Source organism: Branchiostoma lanceolatum, chromosome 6 (genome assembly GCF_035083965.1).
Source record: "Branchiostoma lanceolatum isolate klBraLanc5 chromosome 6, klBraLanc5.hap2, whole genome shotgun sequence".
In the NCBI taxonomy this organism is placed as follows: Eukaryota; Metazoa; Chordata; class Leptocardii; order Amphioxiformes; family Branchiostomatidae; genus Branchiostoma; species Branchiostoma lanceolatum.
Genome location: NC_089727.1, coordinates 2,118,303 through 2,138,694, shown reverse-complemented (window position 1 = coordinate 2,138,694; position 20,392 = coordinate 2,118,303). Strand labels below are relative to the sequence as shown.

General features: G+C 43.1%; 2 protein-coding genes across 2 annotated transcripts; one reads left to right on the top strand and one right to left on the bottom strand.

Moving 5' to 3' along the window:
* Positions 1-326: 326 nt before the first annotated feature.
* Positions 327-5,716, bottom strand: LOC136437165 (acylamino-acid-releasing enzyme-like). The gene is made up of 7 exons (XM_066431646.1): positions 5,614-5,716; positions 4,817-5,026; positions 4,112-4,415; positions 3,614-3,775; positions 2,878-3,162; positions 1,915-2,118; positions 327-1,463 (listed from the first exon to the last, which is right to left on the bottom strand). Exons 2-7 carry the CDS (start codon positions 5,002-5,004, stop codon positions 474-476), a joined length of 2,133 nt encoding a protein of 710 aa, XP_066287743.1. The 5' UTR covers positions 5,005-5,026; positions 5,614-5,716; the 3' UTR covers positions 327-473.
* A 9-nt stretch (positions 5,717-5,725) lies between these two features.
* Positions 5,726-16,373, top strand: LOC136436142 (dolichyl pyrophosphate Glc1Man9GlcNAc2 alpha-1,3-glucosyltransferase-like). Its single transcript, XM_066429914.1, has 13 exons — positions 5,726-5,811; positions 6,739-6,817; positions 7,358-7,551; positions 8,095-8,210; positions 8,501-8,568; positions 9,022-9,148; positions 9,569-9,672; positions 10,078-10,198; positions 10,597-10,736; positions 11,771-11,910; positions 12,861-12,958; positions 13,944-14,016; positions 14,732-16,373. Exons 1-13 carry the CDS (start codon positions 5,741-5,743, stop codon positions 14,973-14,975), a joined length of 1,575 nt encoding a protein of 524 aa, XP_066286011.1. The 5' UTR covers positions 5,726-5,740; the 3' UTR covers positions 14,976-16,373.
* The last annotated feature ends 4,019 nt before the right edge of the window (positions 16,374-20,392 follow it).

Sequence of the window (20,392 nt, the reverse complement as noted above, 5' to 3'; positions counted from 1 at the left end):
AAGCCTGATACAAAGTATTAATGAACATGACTGGGTACAAATGTTATGATATAAAGACAACAACAACCATAACATGGTGCTATTACATAGCTGTAATACAAGGATATAGAAATTCTATAGTATGGTATATGTTATACATGCCATATGATGATACCCCAAGTATCACTCTCCAAAGTTACAAGATGAAACTAAAACACATCCTAATCCTTTACAATCACATACAAGCAAGACCAAGTACATTGTATATTATATAAGAACCAAATATTTTGACTGGTGGTTGCTTATTTCAAATGTTCTGGTTTTTGGTCCTCTGATTTCCCAACCATTACTCAGTTGTCATGTGTTCTAAGAACCACTTATAGATGTTGACAAAGGCTTTTGTGATTGTATTTTATAGTTGCTTACTGTTATTATCACCTGAGGCAATTTCTATGGTACAGTTTTTTGCCTTCCCCATTCCACCGTCACCATTACTAATTTGCCATGTGTTCAGTGAACCACTTGTAGATGTTGACGAAGGCGTCTGCTTCTGCGTCCACCTTAGAGATGGGGTGAGAGTTGTCGGGATAGACGAGCAGCCTTGTCGGCACTCCCCGGGTCTTCAGCAGCCTGTGCAGCTCCTTACCCTGAGGGGGAGGGACTCTCCTGTCTACCTCGCCCAGCATAACCATCGTGGGAGTTTTAATCTTATCGGCATGATACATCGGAGATCTGGTCAGCATGGCGGAGTAGACTTCGGGGGAGGGGGGCGCGTGGAAGTCGGGTTCCAACCCGGCCTCCACGCAGCACCAATCGGGGATGTCCGTCGTGCCGAACATGCTCGCGATGTTCGTCACCGGATTCCGCGCCACGCACGCCTTGTAGGTGTCCGGGAACTGCCCGACAAGATGGGTGACCAGGAAACCCCCGTGAGAGCCTCCGCAGAGCAACAGCTTGTCCTTGTTAACCCCTTCGGTCACCACAACTGTCTTGACAGCGTGATGTACATCTGAGACATCTTGACTGCCAACCTTCCCCGGCAAGCTCTCAACAAAGTCCTGGCCGAACCCGAGAGAACCTCGGTAGTTAACTAGGAGAACCGCAAATCCCAGCTGGCAGAATCCAGCTATATAAGGGAGGAATTCTGACGAAAACACACTGTGAGGTCCCCCGTGTGGCCACACGATCATCGGCGGAGACTCAACCCCTCGCTTTCTCATCAAGATTGCTTCGTACTCTATTCCTCCATCCACAGGAGTGAAGGTGATGACTTTGTGGTCGACAGGAGGTGAGAGGGTCGGCACTACGTCGTCCAGAGTTTCCCACTTCACCAGATGCTCCTGTCCCGAGGGGGGCAGCACGGCACAGCGCAGGTGTTGGCTCGTGTTTGGGGAACAGCAGGCAGCGACGATGAGGTCATCACGAATGTCGAGAAGCCTCCATGCAGCAGCAGTGTCGTCTCCTTCCGCCGACAGTTTCTTAACCTGGTGGGGATTTTGTATATAATCAGTAAATTTTTGTATATATATAAACAGTATATTTCTGTATATAATCAGTATATTTTTGTATACAATAAGTATATTCTTGTATATAATCAGTATATTTTGTCTCTCTCTCTATCCAATTTAACGTCTTTTGTTCCCCATCATCTGGGGGTTAGACGTGCTTGCACATGGATGGGGGAGCCCCAGAACTCCTTTTTTGTAGCCCCAGAAGTCCTTTTTTGTAGCAAGAGTTTTTATATATTTTTATTTGTATACAATCAGTATATTTTTGTATATAATCAGTATATTTTTGTATATAATCAGTATATTTTTGTATATAATCAGTATATTTTTGTATATAACCAGTATTATTTTGTATATATAATCAGTACTGTAGATATACATATATAATCAGAACTGCCAATCTGAATAAAACGAACAAACAATTGACCTCTTTTGTATCGGTGTTGATGACGAGCAGCGCCATCTTGCTCCTCCAGTAGGTGTTCAGCACGACCCTCCGGCTGTCCGCCGCCCAGCACTGCTGGTACCCGTTGTCGAAGGCGTAGATGCCCGGGAAACTGTCGCCCGACGCCTTCCTCACAATGTCGGTCACCACCACGGCTGTCTTCTCCTTCCATAGATACACAGCCACCTGTGGGAGGATGTAAGTTAGAGTCAGTCTTTTGTAATTGATTCAAATATTCTCTACTATAAAATAGGCCAGGGGATTTTATCTTGAAAGTTTCTAAGAAATAATGTACACGTGTACATATGCAGATTGTTATGTCCAATTCTACTGGTGGTACTAGCTTAAGCAATGGAATTCGACTGGTTATTTATTCCCACATAATGGTCCAAGAAAAGGAAGCAGGAAATGTGTAAGATGGATTAATAAGTCACAATTATAATCTATTTTCTTTGGAACTGAAGAAAAAGGTAAAGGTAATCCCTTCAGCATGAGTTGACAGTTGTTATCCACTATGCCTAGGGTGCAGTACTAGTGTTGGAAGGCGGAGCCCAACCCTCTCTTTCCACTGCCTTTTACATCCCCAACCAAAGTCAGCTATCCATTTTTACACCAGGTGGGTCAAGTGAGGAAACTTGTGTAGAGTGCCATTCCCAAGGGAACAACATCGGTGGCATGTCAGGGGATTTGAACCCATGACCTCTGTGTTCTGGGCAAAACACCCTTACTGTTACACAAACATGATACCAGAACATCTTGGGAACTACATTATACAGTGAATAAAAAGACTTGTTTTACACAACCAAGAGATTAATCCCACTGACGTTTCGGTGACCATCAGATCTGTCACTTTCTTCAAGGCAATTCTGACTGGTTCAGTGACTTATCAACCTGATGCAACTATTCACGGACTACATAATATGTTTAAAAACACTCCCCACTCACCTGGCTGCAGCTGTTGTGCGGCCCCCCTGCAGGGTTCTGCAGGAACACCAGGCGGCTGCCGTCGGGGCTGAACCGCGGACATCGCACCGACAGCCCGTCTCCCGTCAGCTGCTCGCACGCCTGCCCCTCCAGGTCCAGGCGGAAGAGGGCGCTCCTGCGGTTGGTGCAGTAGATGATCCCCAGGCGGAAGGGAACGTGCCACCACCCCACGAACACCACGCCTTTCCCGTCGGGACACCACACCGCCTGTCCGGGGGACACCTCGTCGGGAACACTCGTCAGCACCTGTGAAGATAATGACCAGGGAACTTTAGAAAATTGCAGAAGTTGGAAAGTTTGAACCTAGAAAACAATGGCATTAGAATTTTTGAGCCTTCTCACTTTCAAGAACTGAAGAACCTAAAGGAACTGAACATAGAAAATTATGCAGCACTCCTTTCAAGCAATCATTCTGCTACCATTCCAGCATCCTTGCAAGTCATGCATTTGACTGGGTGTCAACTTCACCTCTCTAGTGCATTGGATTTCATACCACAGAAATCACTGCAAGTTCTGATAGTCTAGAGCCCTCAAGCATTATAATCCATTTATATCTTGGACTTTTCATAATCTAACAGAGTAGAATGGCTGGATATGTCCATGAACCACTTCTTGCTTGTGTCCAAGGAGGCATTCTGGTATCTGGATTTGAAATTGGTATGGCCTTATCTATTGCATAACGGCTTTACCAGCTTACCTGTGTTGTTTCCTCTTCCACGTCAAAGATGCAGAGAACAGGGCGATGTTTGGACACCAGCCCCTCCCCCCAGTCCTCCTGGTACACAAACTCCTCCCCCCGCACCGGCGCATCATCGGACTCCGCCTTCTCCTTGTCTTTCCGCTTGAAGAACGACTCCATCTGGAATTGTAATATTTGAAAAATATGTAATGAAAATTAAGAGAAGCTATAAGTCCGACTTGGAAGGAAAACATTGCACAGAGACCCAGGGATAACATCCCTGCACAGATATACTAGTAGTCCTACTCCTTTGGAAGAAACCCTAGCACAGAAAAATCCAGGAGGGATGAAACACCTGTCAAAAAGTCTGAGGGAGCATACCCTAGCCAAAAAAGGCAGTGGGAGTGACCCCTGTAGCAATAATATTGGTATATATTTGTGCAATTGTCTATGTGTTGTTATGTTTTGTACTTTTGTATGTGTGAATGATAATCAAAATTAAAAAAAAGACTCCACCTTGGGCATTTTCTTCTCAGCGACGTACAAAAGGTACCGTTCACAAGGGGACCACTGGAAACACCCGAATGTTCCGTCATCGTACACCTTCCCGTGCTTCTCCAGGACTTGCAGTTCCACGTTCTTCAGCTTACAGGTGCGGCTCCAGACCTCCAGGTACTGCTTGTCGGAGATGAGACGGAGGATTGCGGAGAAGTTCCCCGAGGGAGAGGTCTGCTGCAGCAGGCAGGTGCTGGTGTCGACAGGAGCTCCGCAGACCTCCGTACTCGCCACGCGGCCGTCCGCCACGTCCACCCTGTGGCTCCTGAGGAAGAAAAATCAGACAATTAGAGATTAAGCAAAATCAAACACTTATGAGATTTAGACATCAAACAACAATCTAGCAAAAATTGGGGGAATCTCCTTTTATTTTCATATCATTCAAAAGGGGTTTCATGTTAATGACGAGGGTATCATAGGAACAAACACAGTGGCTCATGCATATAGTAGAACATCTTTGCATTTCATTAGTAGTGAACTTTTAAAGTGAGCTTCTGGTATAAATATACTCTAAGTACATTGTGGGTACTTCACTTACTTGAGTGTAAGAATATCTCAATATGTTAGAAAGCATATAGAATTTGAGAAACCCACATAAGTCAACTCTTCACAGGAGCTATTGAAGAGCAAACAACAACAACAACAACAAAAACGACAACAACATGCCTGATGAACTTGGCGGTCTTCGACGTCTCGATGTCCCTCTGAGACCAGAGGGAGTTGACCTCAGCAAGTTTCCTCTCAGTTGTCCCCACGTCTTTCGCAGAGTTGATCCATGCGCGGGCGACGCTGGGCCTCCGTGCCAGCTCCCTGTACACCCGCACTGCCTCTGTGGTGCTGAGGGAGGCCTGCATGGTGTCTGGATGGGATCTGCAGCTAATGAAATGGGAAAGTACAATTACTTTTGATGATCGAGAAAGAAAGACAGTAGCCGTACGTGGGGACTGTTGCAGGGCTTGTTATGCATATAGCTTGGTACAACACCGGGCTATATACAAGCCCTGCAACAGTCCCCATGGCTAGAACGACGGGTGTGGACTTGTGGGTCACACATAATGTATATGTATGTAACGTTATGTCATAACATTGTGCATTTACAATGCTACAGCTGGTTCTGAACGAACGTCAAGAGTTTTTTACTGCATCGGACATAGTGCGACGGCTAATAACACCCTGTCCTTGATCATGATAGTCATCTACATCTACACTTTACTGGACAAAGGCCTCAACTGGGGCATCACGTCCAGGTAATACAACCCTTCTTAGTTTCTTCTATAATAGAAGAACAGGATTTGAACTCGTCTAGAAACCCACAAATTATAAAAAGTTCGGCAGAACAAAGAGCAGATCGACAGACAGTAGACTAGTATATTCACGCAAGTGTATATTTATAATATTCAAGCTCTCTGTTGTTCCTATCATAGATTGGAGTCTAAGCCATCATTAGATGCAAACGCACGTACCTGTTCACGGGAGCTTTTCTAGATTTATGAGAGAGCTGCCCAGGTATGAAAGGGGAGGGGCGAGTAGCGTGGCAGAAACAGCTGTGAACTTTGACATCTGCTATCCCACCAGGCTGTTCGGTCCAAGATGGCGGCGCCCATGTACTTCTGCGTTGTTGTGACCGTTACAATCGTGAAACTCCTTCTTATCCCCAGCTAGTGAGTATCTTTCAATATTTTCATGTAGACACATGTTTCCGTCCAACGTTGGAATGCATTTAGAAGCTGGTATGGTCCGAAAAATGCCATTGAAATCAGAATGAATGGAGGATGAACTTTGACCCTTTGGAGGCGTCTCCCAGGAAAATATTTTTCACATTTTGGAAGTACACTTGGTATTGATATGCAACGGTGCAACTGTGATTTTCAATTTGCAGCATCCATAGGGAATAGATGGGGATTGTTAAAGTTATGCTTCAAACAAAAACAAACAAAACTTTCAAACTCGAAGGGCAACTTGCGAGTGAAAGTGGTTGTTGCTATAAGTTACATGTATAGTGGAACAACTAATCAAATATCTCTACTGTCACTTTCACATTCTTCTTCTTCTTCTCGTGTCACCACTGGCGCTTGTCTGCTATACACTCCCCCTCCAGTATTCGGCAACCTCCCTTCCTATGGCGTAATAGTACTAAATACAGGACCTATTAAAGATGTGACGAATATGTTATAAAGAAATAAATGTAAAACCATCAGCTGATGCTACATTTTTGGGAAGGCGACTTTCACTTTAATTAAATATGCTGCTCAATCACAAACGGCTGATCTACATACCAGTTGACCAATACACTTTGATTCCCTTTAACATATACATGTAGTAGATTCTTAGCAAGAAGGTTTTATATAGAAATATCTATATAAAATCTATATAAAACGCCTCCTTGTTCTTAGGTACACAACCTCATTTTTCTGCTCTACATTAAATTCTAAACTGATGAAAAAAGTCTATAGGTTGTCGAAAAATCTGTATAGAAGAAAATCAAGCTTGTTCACCTACTAGTATAGAAAAGTATGTTGAATTGATTTATCAACCTAATGAAATTTTTTCACGCAGTACAATGTATGTTCCCCTGTTTCTTTCTGCAGTCGTTCGACAGACTTCGAGGTCCACAGGAACTGGTTAGCCATCACGCACAGCCGGCCAGTGTCACAGTGGTACTATGAGGTCTGGAGCATTACGTTATATCTTCACAGCTAAATAGAGTGGATTAGAGTGAAATAGACTGTTCGGATAAGAGTTGCCTGGTTCGAATATCTCCTGTCTCATGTAGCATTATTCATATAGATTATTCATTAGCTATCGGTCCAAGACAGAACATGTAAACAGTGTGCAACCGAAGCAGTGGAAAATGAAATACGATTTTATATGCAAATGTCCCAAATTTGAAGCCGAAAGAAACAGATTTTTCACGAAAGTATCCGAAATCTCCAAAAACTTTTCTAGATTAAGAAATACACAGAAACTCATATTCCTTTTGAAATCTTCCAACCCACTCATCATTGAAAGTGTGGGGCTTTTTATTTTCCACTGCTTTCAGAGAAGAAATCAAACCCCGCATTAGTACCGTAGATAATAAAACTTATTATAGAATAGCAATATAGTATGATCTTGTATTACATGTATACCTTTTGCTTTACTTTACATTTGTACATCTCCTGTCTCACGTAGCATTATTAATATGTACCACCCCCCCCCCTACTCCAGGACACCTCCGAGTGGACGCTGGACTACCCTCCCCTGTTTGCCTGGTTCGAGTTCCTCCTGTCTCACGTAGCCAAGTACTTTGACCCTGGCATGCTGGAGGTCACGAACTTGAAGTACGCCAGCTTCCCTACGGTCCTGTTCCAGCGGCTGTCTGTCATCGTTTCCGACCTGCTGCTGGTGTACGCCGTGTACGAGTAAGTGGGAGATAATGGATAACAAAGTTTTTTATACACAACCAACAACTATTTCTACCAAAGCCAATGTGTTGGTGACTGTCTGTCACCTTCGTCAAGGTGATAATGACGGGTTCCACTTAGCACTGCAGCTAGGACTCAGTACTAGGAGTCACTGCTGCAGTGTAAAGAACGTGGTCCCAAACGTGACTAATTTTTCACACAGCCACACCTAGCTGTAGCTGCAGTGCAAAGTACAATTACAGGTAGTCAGTATCGCTTTTAGGATGTATACTAGTATCATGTTTAGGTGTTGTCAGTTGGTACAGGTGGTTGGTAAGAAGAAGTTTACACTCACACATTTACACATGTTTGTGCTGGCACTACAGCTCTTGTATCTATGTCATTGCTTGTTTCTGTGTGGGAGGGTGACATTTGCCATCTCTTATTGTCTTAAGCTTGTTGTCTGCCATATTCAGGTGTTGTCAGTGTGTGCAGCTTGTTGGGAAGAAAAAGTCCCCCCATCTCCTGACCCAGCCGACATTTGTAGTTGCCTTGTTTCAGATGCTGTCAGTGTGTGCAGCTTGTTGGGAAAAAGAAGTCCCCCAGCCTCCTGTCCCAGCCGACGTTTGTACTGGCTGTCCTGCTGCTGTGGAACTTCGGACTCCTCATCGTGGACCGTATCTTTTCATGGCAGGCTTCAGTCAATCAATCAATCAATCATTCAATCAATCAATCGATAGACCAATCGATCAATTGATTAATTAAAATATAAAAAATTATTGAATCTCTATATGTATTGATGTTATTACAAACAAAAATACCATTAAATAGAGATACATCTTTGCCCCTACATTTACATATTTTCCTGATTTGTAGTGTCCAAACTTGAACTTGAAGTTAGCGATGATCATTCATCTACCAATGCATGTTATACAAGTAGGTTTGATAACTTAACAGTTTGCTTCAGACATCCATTTCCAATACAATGGTTTCCTGACTGGAATTAAGCTGTTGTCCATCGCCAGGATTCTACAGGTAGGTGGTCACGATGCACAAGCTAAAGCTTTTTAGCAATGAGTTTTTTTTAGCTAATGATAACTTTTTTTTATTGCATTTCACATCAAATTCATACACATTTCACATTAACAACACATGAATACACAGAGAAACATAATCCACGGATCCAATGGGAAAGAAAAATGCAGTAGAGTGATAATGATGATTTTAAGACTATAAGAAAGACAGTATAGTACTATTAGTAGCATGTACTAAATAGGATTTAGAAAGATGGCACAACAGTTAGAAGTGGGTTTAGTGCTGGTTTAAATTATCTGAGGACTTTCTAATTTTGTATGATGTATTTTGTGATTTTGGATGGATGGAGTAACAAAATATCTCATCTATTTCAATGAAGGACATTTTGTGAAACTACATGTATACAGTGACCACAGTACTCTCCTGAGAACATTTTGTCTGAATGTTTTACAGAGAAGACATCTTGAAGGAGCGTTCTGGTTCTCCTTGCTGCTGAACTTCAAGCACATCTACCTGTACATCGCACCTGCCTACTTCATCTACCTGCTGAGGGCACACTGCTTCACAAGGTCAAACAGAGGTCAAGACACTTCCTGAACATCTTAAAGCAGACATAGTGGATGGGTTTCACCCAGATGACTCCTATGTGTACATTATGCTCTAATTTGTTTAATATGTTTATAACACTATTAGAAATTCGAAAAATAATTGAAATCTTTAGATCTCTTTAAGTATACACAACTCATGCCATATGTCTGCAGTGTTTGTATGTTGATAAAGAATTGAATTGATTGATTGATTGATTGATTATACTTAGTATAAAAAGGAGCACTTGATCTCTGACGTGATATATACATGTGCCATGTCACCATGATTATAAAACTTATGTATATATTGTATTCTTTACAACATAATGGTACCTTTCCACTTTCCACTAACATGGAAGCTCAGTATAAATAACAAATTTAAAGCAATCAGTGTCTCCCAACTCTGTCCTCAGACGGGCGTGTCCAGTGGACCAGTCTGTCTGTGCTGAACCTGTTGGGGCTGGGGGTCGTCGTGCTGGAGGTCTTTGCCATCTCGTTTGGACCCTTCATTTTAATGGTACGGCCCATAGTATGATGCCATATGTGTATCATGTTGTGTGAAAATATCTTCTAGCCTAGAAATGAGTCTAGTTTTCTATGCTCTTTAATGAGTTAACCTTTTCCCTGCTGCATAACTCTGTAACCAATTGGAAATTGGGTGCCATACATACGACTACTTTAATACATGTATGTTAGGCATACATGCATGGAGCTCATGATTTTCAACATGTTGATTATGTATAATTACCATGCTGGTTGCCCAACCTGGTTTTGAAACACATCCCTGCAATAGCTGTGGTATGCATATCTGCTGCCATCAGTCCATTTCATTTCTTCCCCATCCCGGCATTATACTGGTCACCCTACTTCTGGGTTCTGTACAACATCGCTGTTTGTATGTTTATGTGGGTTTTTTTTTCAGGGCCAGCTAGGTCAAGTTTTATCCCGACTGTTTCCTGTGAAGAGAGGGCTGGTTCACGCCTACTGGGCACCCAACTTCTGGGCTCTGTACAACATCGCAGACAAGGCCGCTACTGCAGTAGGTACTGAAACTACTAAAACACATTTAGAGTTGCTGCTTTATAACCCTATGTTTTTCTTTGTTTTTGGACATTGTTGAATGCAATCAGTTCTGTGTATACTGCTCATAAATGTAGTGTCTGCCTTTTGTTATGACCAGTGGAGGATCAGCTACATGTATTCAGTCTTCTTCAAACTGGACCAAGAGACTTTTGTTTTCGTTATTTCACCCTAAGGGACTGAAGTGTTGTTTTTGGCCTACCTGTGTGTATTTTTCAGTGATTTTCAATATACACAAGTTGCCACATATCTTCAGTGCTGCTACTTTTGTCTATTGGACTGTGAGTGTCACAGAGCTGTATCCGTAAACGGAGGAAGTCTGCCATGTCTGATTGCCTTGTTGTTTTACTCCGCCCTTCAGCTGTTCGTGCGAAGCTCCTGTCCCCCGATGACATCACACAGGCCACCATGACAGGGGGGCTGGTACAGGAGTATACCCACAATGCACTGCCGACCATCACACCGCTGGTCACAGTTATACTCACCCTGGCAGCCATGATGGTGAGATGGGGTTAAAGGTCATGGTGTGTGTGTGTGTGTGTGTGTGCCTGTGTATGTGTGTGTGTGTGTGTGTGTGTGTGTGTGTGCCCGTGTGTTTGTATGTGCCTGTGTACAGTACATGTTTGGGTGCATATGTGTCTAGGTGTGTGGATGTCTGTGTGAGTGGATGTCACATTGTGTGTGTTTGTGTGTGTCTCTGTGTGCGTAGTATGTGTGTTTGTGAGTGTATGTCTGCATGTGTGTACGTCTATGTCTGTTTGTGTATCTCCATGTGTGTGGGTAGGTGGGTTTCAGTGGGTTTGTGTCTGTCTGTGTACACATGTATCTGGTTGGCATTTGTGGGGAAATGTTGTAAGCTTTATGTAAGTTTAACTTTGTGAGCACCTTGGGGATGTACAGTATTCCCTTTCCTTGGTGCTGATTGTACTATCCATTGACTGCATGTTGTAATGGCCATGATATACAGGAAGTATACAGGAAGACTGATTTACTTGCCAGCTTTCAATGACATTATTTGTTTGGAGAAGTAGAGGAAAAAGAAATGTTACTGTAGCAAAAACAATATGTTTCTGTTCCGTGAAGATGAATATAGCGAAGCTGGTGTGTTGTGCCGAATGGCGGTTATACCGGCTTTATACAATGTAGATACAAATACAGAAGCTGGTGTGTCATGCCGAATGGCGGTTATACCGGCTATATAGATACATGTACAATTTACAGAAGCTGGTGTGTTATGCCGAATGGCGGATATACTGGCTACATAGATACAGATACAGAAGCTGGTGTGTTATGCTGAATGGCGGTTATACCGGCTATATAGATACAGATACAGAAGCTGGTGTGTTACGCCGAATGGCGGTTATACTGGCTATATAGATACAGATACAGAAGCTGGTGTGTTACGCCGAATGGCGGTTATACCGGCTATATAGATACAGATACAGAAGCTGGTGTGTTATGCCGAATGGCAGTTATACCGGCTATACAGATATAGATAAAATAATCACATTTTTCATGTTTTGATTTTCCCCCAGCCTGCTCTGGTGCACCTGTGGAGACGACCGTGCACACCGCGGGACTTCCTGCGCTGCCTCGTCCTCTGCGCCTTCGCTTCCTTCCTCTTCGGGTACCACGTGCACGAGAAGGCCATCATCCTCATCATCATTCCACTCAGGTACATCTTTGTAACTTACTCATTTGTTTGTTCTTCTTAACCAGTAAACCGCCTTTATGTGTACCGCACCAGTTTTGTACAGTAAATGCAAGCTGTGAAGGACCAGGCTATAAGTGTTGATTCACCCCCACTGGGAAGAACCCCTAGTCTTTTTGAGAAGGCCATCATCCTCATTGTCTAATGAAGACTTTTGAATGAAAGGTTGAAACCGGTAATCTTTGTGTCTCAGCCGTCATCCTTCTGACCCGCAATGGACGACATCATCCTCATCATTCCTCTTAGGGACATCTCTACACATCTTCAATATGGAATGGAGACACTGAATGTTGGGCTATGTTTCCTTCACTTACTACAAAATAACACTGGTTCTGAATGTTGGGCTATGTTTCTTTCACTAGCTGCAAAAATGACACTGGTTTTGAATGTTCTAAAGGCTATGTTTCTTTCACTGCAAAGATAGTACTGGTACTTGATACACAATACAAATTTATTTGCAACTGGATATTTGTAAATGGTCAGATGTTTCAGGCAGAATCCGCTGTCTTCTTCTGTGACAGATTGCAAAACTCATCCAGTTGCCAGAGTAGCTTTTGTATACTGTATCTTACTACCTGGATGTCCAAGCTTCATAGATATGCTGGTACTGAATATTGAGTTTCTTTTACTGCAAAGGAAGGGCTGTGTCCATCTTTATCATTTTTTTTCTGTCCCACTCATTGTTTTGGAGCCCATGTTGTTAATTTCATTGTTAAATCTGCCATTTTAAGCTTACAAAATACATTTTGATCAGTTTCATGTCATGAAGTTCATATTTTGGGGACTGACGAGGTGAAAAATTCATCCCTAGCATTGGCAAAAAGCAAATTTCTGTCCCGGGACAGAGAGACTGGCCCTGGAGACATGCCTGCTACAAAGATACTAAATGCTGAGCTGTATTTTGTCCCCCGCAGTTTGCTGGCAGTAGAAAGTCGGCAGGACGGTCAGGTGTTCCTGCTCCTCAGCACCTGTGGGCACCTGTCTCTCTTCCCACTCCTCTACACACAGGCAGGTGAGGAATCCCAATGACTTTTTACCAATTACTAGAATAATATTCAGTCAGTGACTTTATAAAGGTAACAAAACACCTACCTCCAAATTTTCGACGTCTACCGTGTGTCTTGATAACAGAGTGATCTAGTATCGTGAGAGCACGAGACTAGGTCCAGACTAGTATAGACCTACATGACTAATGAATCTCTTAAGGATTTTTTGCAGTGAAAAATTGCAATGAAATGTTTATTCAACTAAACTCAGCACAAAAAGTCCATAAACTCAAATTTGACCAATCAGTTCTCTGCTGTTATCTATTAATCTAAAATAGTATCATATGTCATAGAATCATATAGTATCAGATATCATTAGAAAGCTTAATTGTTATCCTTTACAATGATTCCAATTTTTTTATCAGAAACTCTGAATAGATATGTTGATAAGGTAAAGACAGTTTAGCTGACTGCATGTTTCAAAATGTTATCCAGTTGCTTTAACGAGTAACTATCATTTGGCCTATCTTATTACATTTACAAAATTAATGTACCTCAATGTCTATCCTTTATCAAAGCATGAATGATTTGTATCTCTTACTGAATACTGTATTTCTTCCTATTGAACAATGATAATAGTTTATTCAATTAAAACAATCAAAGAGCAAAACGCCACATGGCAGCCAGAGGCTGAATTGTGTGGAATTTCATTACAATAGACAACATTTGTATTAAAATATTAAGATATACTGTAACGTCTATGTATTGTCCGACGTCTTACTTAAATAGAAAAACATGACTTGCATACAAATCACTAAAATTTTCACTCGTTGGAATAGCTTCAATAAAAGCCTATATTACTTGCACGGTATATAGAACATTTCAAATTTCACAAACGGAGTATTGACGAAAGTACGACACCAAAGAGTGGGCTGGAATTAACAATATATTATTATTATATTAGATGTTGTTCAACAACCTTACAAATACTGTATTGCTATTCCCACCCAGAGACCCCCAGTAAAGTGTGCCTGATGCTGATGTTCTCACTGTTCGCCTTCTTGTCCCTGGGAGCGCTGCATGGGTGAGTTTTGTTTGTTCCTACCACTATCTACTTTATCTTACCTGTGTCATTGCAATTTAGCATTTGAAGATAGATACATGTGCCATTTCATAGATACCTTGATTTAGATTTTCAGGTACCTTAAAGATACAATTTTAGCCTTTTGAACTTTGATAATGGCAAAAAAGTTGGCAACTTTGTAAGAAAGCAAGACAAGATTCTTTAAACTTCTCCCTGCTGCCTGACTCTATAACCAATATGGAATTTGGTGCCAAAATGGCTACTTGAGTGTGCTAATTATAAAAGTAAAGGTTAAGACTTAGGAACCTTTGTTGTACTCAATCTTGGGCTCTGGTACTAGTTATCACCACTATTTTTTTCGATGCATCACTTTTTGTTTGTTCATTTTTGAACCAGTTGCACCAACACCACTGGCCACAGATAGATAAGGCCTCTACTTTTGTCCTAGATGCTATGCCCCATGCGGTATCTTGTCTAGTATTGTATAGCTGTAGATGTAGTAGTCATGGCTGTTCTTGTTATTATGACAGCTCCAGTAGGACATGGCCATACTGTCGATGTATATATAGATGTAGATAGATATAGATGTAGTAGTCATGGCTGTTACCTGTTGTTATCACAGCTCCAGTAGGAGACGGCCGTACTGTCGATGTATATATAGATGTAGATAGATATAGAATGTAGTAGTCATGGCTGTTACCTGTTGTTACCACAGCTCCAGTAGGAGACGGCCGTACTGCCTCCCCCTCCTGACCCCCGTGGAGACTGCGTACGTCGTCGGGCTGGTGTTACTCCAGCTGTACTGCAGTCTGGGCCATCACGCCCTAGGTCTCACCACACGCCTGCCGTTCCTCCCTCTCATGCTCACATCAGTCTACTGCGCCGTGGGGGTTATGTGGTCTTGGCTCAAATTCTACCTCAACACTTTGACCGGCGTGCACCATTTGAAACAGTCTTAGGGTCGTTCCAATGGACCGTTCCGGTCAAACACAATAAGCCACTCCCCCTGTTCTATTTCAAACACCTCCGTCAAAAACAGCGCTTGACGGACAAAAATGGCCGCTGCCGCTTGGCTGTCAATAAAGCGGACTGAGTTCTGTTGAGTTATCTGTCACAGATATAGTTAAGTTATACATGTCACAGATATACATACCCTGCTTATAAGACATGCCGTTTCTGTCCTACTAGCCCTGTTTTTGACGGAGGTGTTGCAAATAGAACAGGGGGTTCTATATGTGCGATATGGTGTTCGACGGGAATGGTCCATTGCATGCACTTCGCTCACATTCTATGAAATAATGTAATTTCATGGGAACAGACTTAATTTTGAAGCAAGGGGGAAAGTGGGCTTTTGTTGTGTTTAAGTTAGTGGTTGAAACGGTACAGTGAAAAGCAATGGAAGACAGCACAGTTTTATGAATTCGAGGTGACAGGTCACCCCAAATCCAACAGATATAAGATCACAGCAAATATTTCATGATTTACAGTATCAAGATAGGACCAGAAGAAGATTTCTTTTTTTAATTTTATTTGCCCGTCCATTTCTATATATCTCCATAATGGTCAAAACCAGTGTGGGTTGTATGGCCAAACCTATAATTTCCATGTTTTTCTGTCTTGGGAGTGGGGAGAAGAAGTTGCTTAACTGACAAATAATACTTGCTAAAGTACAATGCTGAGCGCAACTATACACATTCCTACAGTGTTAATTATAGGATATGTACACATTCGGTTTGCAAATCAAAGTATGAGACGTGATTTCTAAAAGGCACATTGCCAGCTTTTTGTTTGCATAAAAATCTACAATGTGTCGATGAGAAGATAAGAACAACCAGTCAGTTCTTTGAAATATACCCTGACGAAAATCGGCCTTCTAGTGGCGTGCCCAACTGGCGGAATCCCTAGATCTCAGGGCAGGGGGCTTATCTAGCTTGTGAAAAAAATACTTCTTCATGAAGCACTTTTACAGATGATATTACATATTTGCGAAAATGTAGAAGGAATATGAAGGTTGGTAACCATTTTTTTAATGTCTGATATTATAGATATGAAATGTTATTAATTGTTGCATACTTGTTCATGTTTCTCCAATATTTGCTTGGAAGGAGGCTGTACTGTTACACAATAGATTGGACAATGTGAGCCTGCTCAATGTGCAATAATCGTTGAATGATGACTTAAATGTACTTTATTTTGTGGTACATTTTGTGGTACATTTTGTGGTACATTTAGATAAATTTTGTGGTACATTTTTTGGTACATTTTGTGGTACATTTAGATAAATGATTTGTATACTAAGTTTAGATTTTACATTTTGTCATAAAAGGCCACCTCTTCAAACAAGATGGTATGATTTATTTGGATTTTTGTGCTTGTTCTTATTCTTATTCAAGTGGCTGACAGAACACACACACACACACCCAAACACACACACACACACAAACACAAAACTATCATGGTATTCTACCATAGTTAGCTACAGTACCTGATCCTAGTGCTGCGTACCGGTACTGCGTACCGGTACTGTACCGTAGAAACTAATTAGGTACAGGTCCAAAATACCGGATCATGAAGTACCGGTACTCTACCGATATGAATTTACACAAAGTATGTGCTTATTTTGTGACTGATCTCCTGACCTCATGGCCTCATACAACACCAAACCTGATCAAAGTGACACCTTGAAACAGCGTAACTACTAGTAATATGCAACAAATCATTCAGGCAGGCCGGGAGTTTTGATAGCAAGGCCAAGGGAGTTTGGCGGTAGAAAACGTAGTTATTTTCTTTGAATAAAGATGACATTATTGAAGAAGTTCAGAAGAACACATGTTAATTGTTCATCTTGTTCAGGTACAGGTCCGGACCTGTACCTAAACCTCTGTACCGGTACTTGTACTTGCAACTGATGTTACGTTTAGGTACGCAGCACTACCTGATCCCTATCAAAGAACCTTTTGCAAATATTTTAACAGGTACTCCATGGCGCAACCATGGATGATAAATATGGATGGATGCCATTTTATGCATATTGATATTTCCCGTTGCATGTGCTTCTCAGGTCATAGCCTTACAAGCTAGCAAATTAGGATATGTTTAATTTTCTATTGCATAGTGGCACTATGGCCAGTCTTACATAAACAAAAAAGGATTGAAAAACTGTCGAAATCTTTTTTGAAGGCAAACCCAAGAACTGATGATTTTTCACGACATTTAGAAAAACAGTTGTCCGGCCCTTGTTTTGATTCCACGTTGCTAATGGTCTACATGGCCTGCAGCAGTATCGGGCACAGCTTCCGCGACCGGATGTGTACAGGACAATTTTCCCAGAAAATCAGCCATTTTCGGTACGGTGTATTTGACATTTCATTTTTCGTCCACAACTCAGCTCTGACGGAATTCTGTATCTCTCAAAGTCGGTATAACCGCTCTTTGGCGTAACACACCAGCTTCTGTATCTGTACAGCCGGTATAACCGCTCTTCGGCGTGACACACCAGCCTTTGTATTTGCAGTACAAACGGTATAACCGCCCTTCGGTATAACACGCCAGCATCTGTATATGTATAGCCGTTATATTCGCCTTTCGGTGTAACGCACCAGCTTCAACCTGTACACAAGCTCGGAGTCATACACCGGTGTTCAAGGCGACGCACGGTTTGGTGAGCCAAGAGTACTCCAGACCCAAGACCACGTTGGCGATACAAGAAATCGATGAGGTGAAGCATCACATATTTGACCAGTGCGACAAAGGCTGAACATCAGCGAGACGAGACCACGCAAAAGGCAAGACTGACGAGGTACTGTTACCCATCTTACCAGTAGTGGTCGTAGGGGCATTGGGTTGTTATCGATGTTGGTAGGCAGAGCCCATACCTCTCCTTCCACCGCCTTTTACCTCCCCAACCGAAGTCAGGTACTCATTTAGACCTGAGTTGAGTGAGGAATTTCGTGTAAAGTGCATTTTGCCAGTGACCCAACGTTAACGTCCAACCAAGAGCACAAGGAATCGAGGCCTAGTTATCGAGGTACCATAGCCAATCGGCACAGACTCTACAATAGCCTGTAGTGGCTGGTGGGCTTTACAGACTTTACTCTCGTTGTCAAAACTGAAACAAGAAAGGTACACAACATGAAAATCCCTAGCCTCTTTCTGTTGGGGGTATTTATCGATGGATTTGTGGGCTGCCTCTCGAGTTCCGATCTGGACCGCTGTAGCCTGAGAGGCGGCAATCCCCCCACGGCGATCATCTGCACCCGGAGCGGAGCTCTTCGCGCCGTCCCTGCGCCGCTACCCGACACGCTGACGTCCCTGGTGATCAAGTTTCAGACGATCAGAACCATCGAAAGGGGAAAGTTGCCTGGTCTCCCCGACCTCCGCGTTCTGACCATTCACGGCAGCAAAGTAGCGGAAGTGGAGGTGGGGGCTTTCGATACGGTGCCGAATGTGACAAACCTCGATCTAACTATGAACAAGATTCGGAAACTCGAGGCTGGAACATTTCGAGGACTTGGTCGGCTGAAATTTCTGAATCTTGCGCTAAACCACCTGTACTCAATTGATAACGGTACCTTTTCTGAGCTGCAGAAACTTGAATGGCTGGACCTTGCCAAAAATTGCCTTCAACGCATCCCAACAGACACATGGCTGCTGAAGTCCCTTCAAGATTTAGTTATTGTTTACAATATGATTCAACAACCGTCCCTCGGAGACGTAACAAAGTTCGAACACAATGGGGGTATGAACATTAGGTTTGGAGGACGGATAATTTGCGACTGTGAGTTGCGAAAAATAAAACAGTGGATAGCGATAAAAGGGCGGTCGCGTTTGGATGTTCTGTGCTCGGATGAAAAGGGACAGCAAAATTGGCTGAGTAGTTATCCCTTGGAGAGACTAGCATGTGAACCACCCGAAGTCTCTGTTACACTAAGAAGGCAAGCCGTTGATGCACCGGAGACAGCCTTCCTTACTTGTCAGGCGGACTGTCAGGAAAACCTTCACTTTTCGTGGCTTCTTCCGAACGGAAAAGAACTACCTTCCACATCGGAATCCTCAAGGAAGCGTACCAGTGCGAGGACGCTGCACTGCATGCGGAAAGGGTCGAATGTCAGAACGCATGTGAGAAAAACAACGTGCTACTCCGTGTTGAACATAACAGCGATTGACAATCCCAATTACGTGTCGGGTACCTACACATGCAGGGTGCAAGGAAACTACACAAAAAGTGCGGCTGCATCAGCCCTAGTTAATCTAGGCCCCATCCAAAGGCCTGACGTAGTTCCGTACGAGACAACGCCTGGGCAAGACTTCAGTACAACATTATTCAGCATGGTCATGTTCTCCGGGTCGACAACCCCGCCCGGACAGCTCAAACGTAACGCTTCATTCTATCATGGGATAGTAGCAGCATCTAGCGTCTGTGTGATTCTGGTTCTCGTCGTTATCGTTCGAAAATGCAGAATGCGAAAAGAAGAAGAGCCCGTGCGTTGTAGGAGGGGTCAAGACAAAGATACCCGTCAGGTTTCGAACCAAGATGATGGCAACAATATTCATGAAATGAATGATAATAATGGTGAAGTCCGGACTGAAGAAGGAGGCATCGAGAGAGCAACTTACGACAACGAAGAAGACGTCGGGGGAGTAACGTACGAAAATGAAGAAGACGCCGGGGGAGTAGCGTACGAAAATGAAGAAGACGCCGGGGGAGTAGCGTACGAAAATGAAGAAGACGCCGGGGGAGTAGCGTACGAAAATGAAGAAGACACCGGGGGAGTAGCGTACGAAAATGAAGACCAGTTCTCAGATCCTTATGAGAATGACAGCGAATTCTGGAATGAAGAAGAAGTTGAGAGGACGAATTATGAGAATGACCCCCAGTTCTCAAATCAAGACAAAAGGAGCGTTAACAGGCGTCGAGTACGGAAAACTCGCAGTGGTAATAATGGCGCATCTGGTCGTGGAAAGATCCTGAGAGCCAACAACGCTGCGGATGCGGAGAACCTGCCCAAACCGAGGCGCATAAACCGCGAGAAACTGAGAGCGTCAATGTGTAGGGTTACCGTGACAAAAGAGGAGTTTGGAGAGGGGCAGTATGACAATGATAAACGGGGAAGTCATCTGGGCAGAGCAAGACAATTAAGGTCAGAAATGGACGCTGAGACGTCGAGACAGGCCGTTCAAGAATCGTGGCATTACGACAACGAACAGCGAAGAGGAGGGAAGATCTCCACAAAACACGAAAACACAAGAAGAATCGCAGACGGTAACGTGCACAGCAGCTTTACCGTAGCGGTCATTGAAGCAGGATCCGGATATTACGACAACGAAATACAGAACAGGCGCGATACCTCGACCAGACCCAAACGTACGCGTAGAA

What these genes read in the sequence shown, in the direction of transcription:
- LOC136437165 (XM_066431646.1), bottom strand. Translation starts at nt 5,004, where the DNA reads ATGCAGGCCTCCCTCAGCACCACAGAGGCAGTGCGGGTGTACAGGGAG. An exon ending in AAGACCGCCAAGTTCATCAG is followed by an intron (nt 4,416 to 4,816) that starts GCATGTTGTTGT and finishes TTTCTTCCTCAG; the next exon opens with GAGCCACAGGGTGGACGTGG. An exon ending in CTGAGAAGAAAATGCCCAAG is followed by an intron (nt 3,776 to 4,111) that starts GTGGAGTCTTTT and finishes TTACAATTCCAG; the next exon opens with ATGGAGTCGTTCTTCAAGCG.
- LOC136436142 (XM_066429914.1), top strand. Translation starts at nt 5,741, where the DNA reads ATGGCGGCGCCCATGTACTTCTGCGTTGTTGTGACCGTTACAATCGTG. An exon ending in CCATCGCCAGGATTCTACAG is followed by an intron (nt 8,569 to 9,021) that starts GTAGGTGGTCAC and finishes AATGTTTTACAG; the next exon opens with AGAAGACATCTTGAAGGAGC. An exon ending in ACTCCTCTACACACAGGCAG is followed by an intron (nt 12,959 to 13,943) that starts GTGAGGAATCCC and finishes ATTCCCACCCAG; the next exon opens with AGACCCCCAGTAAAGTGTGC.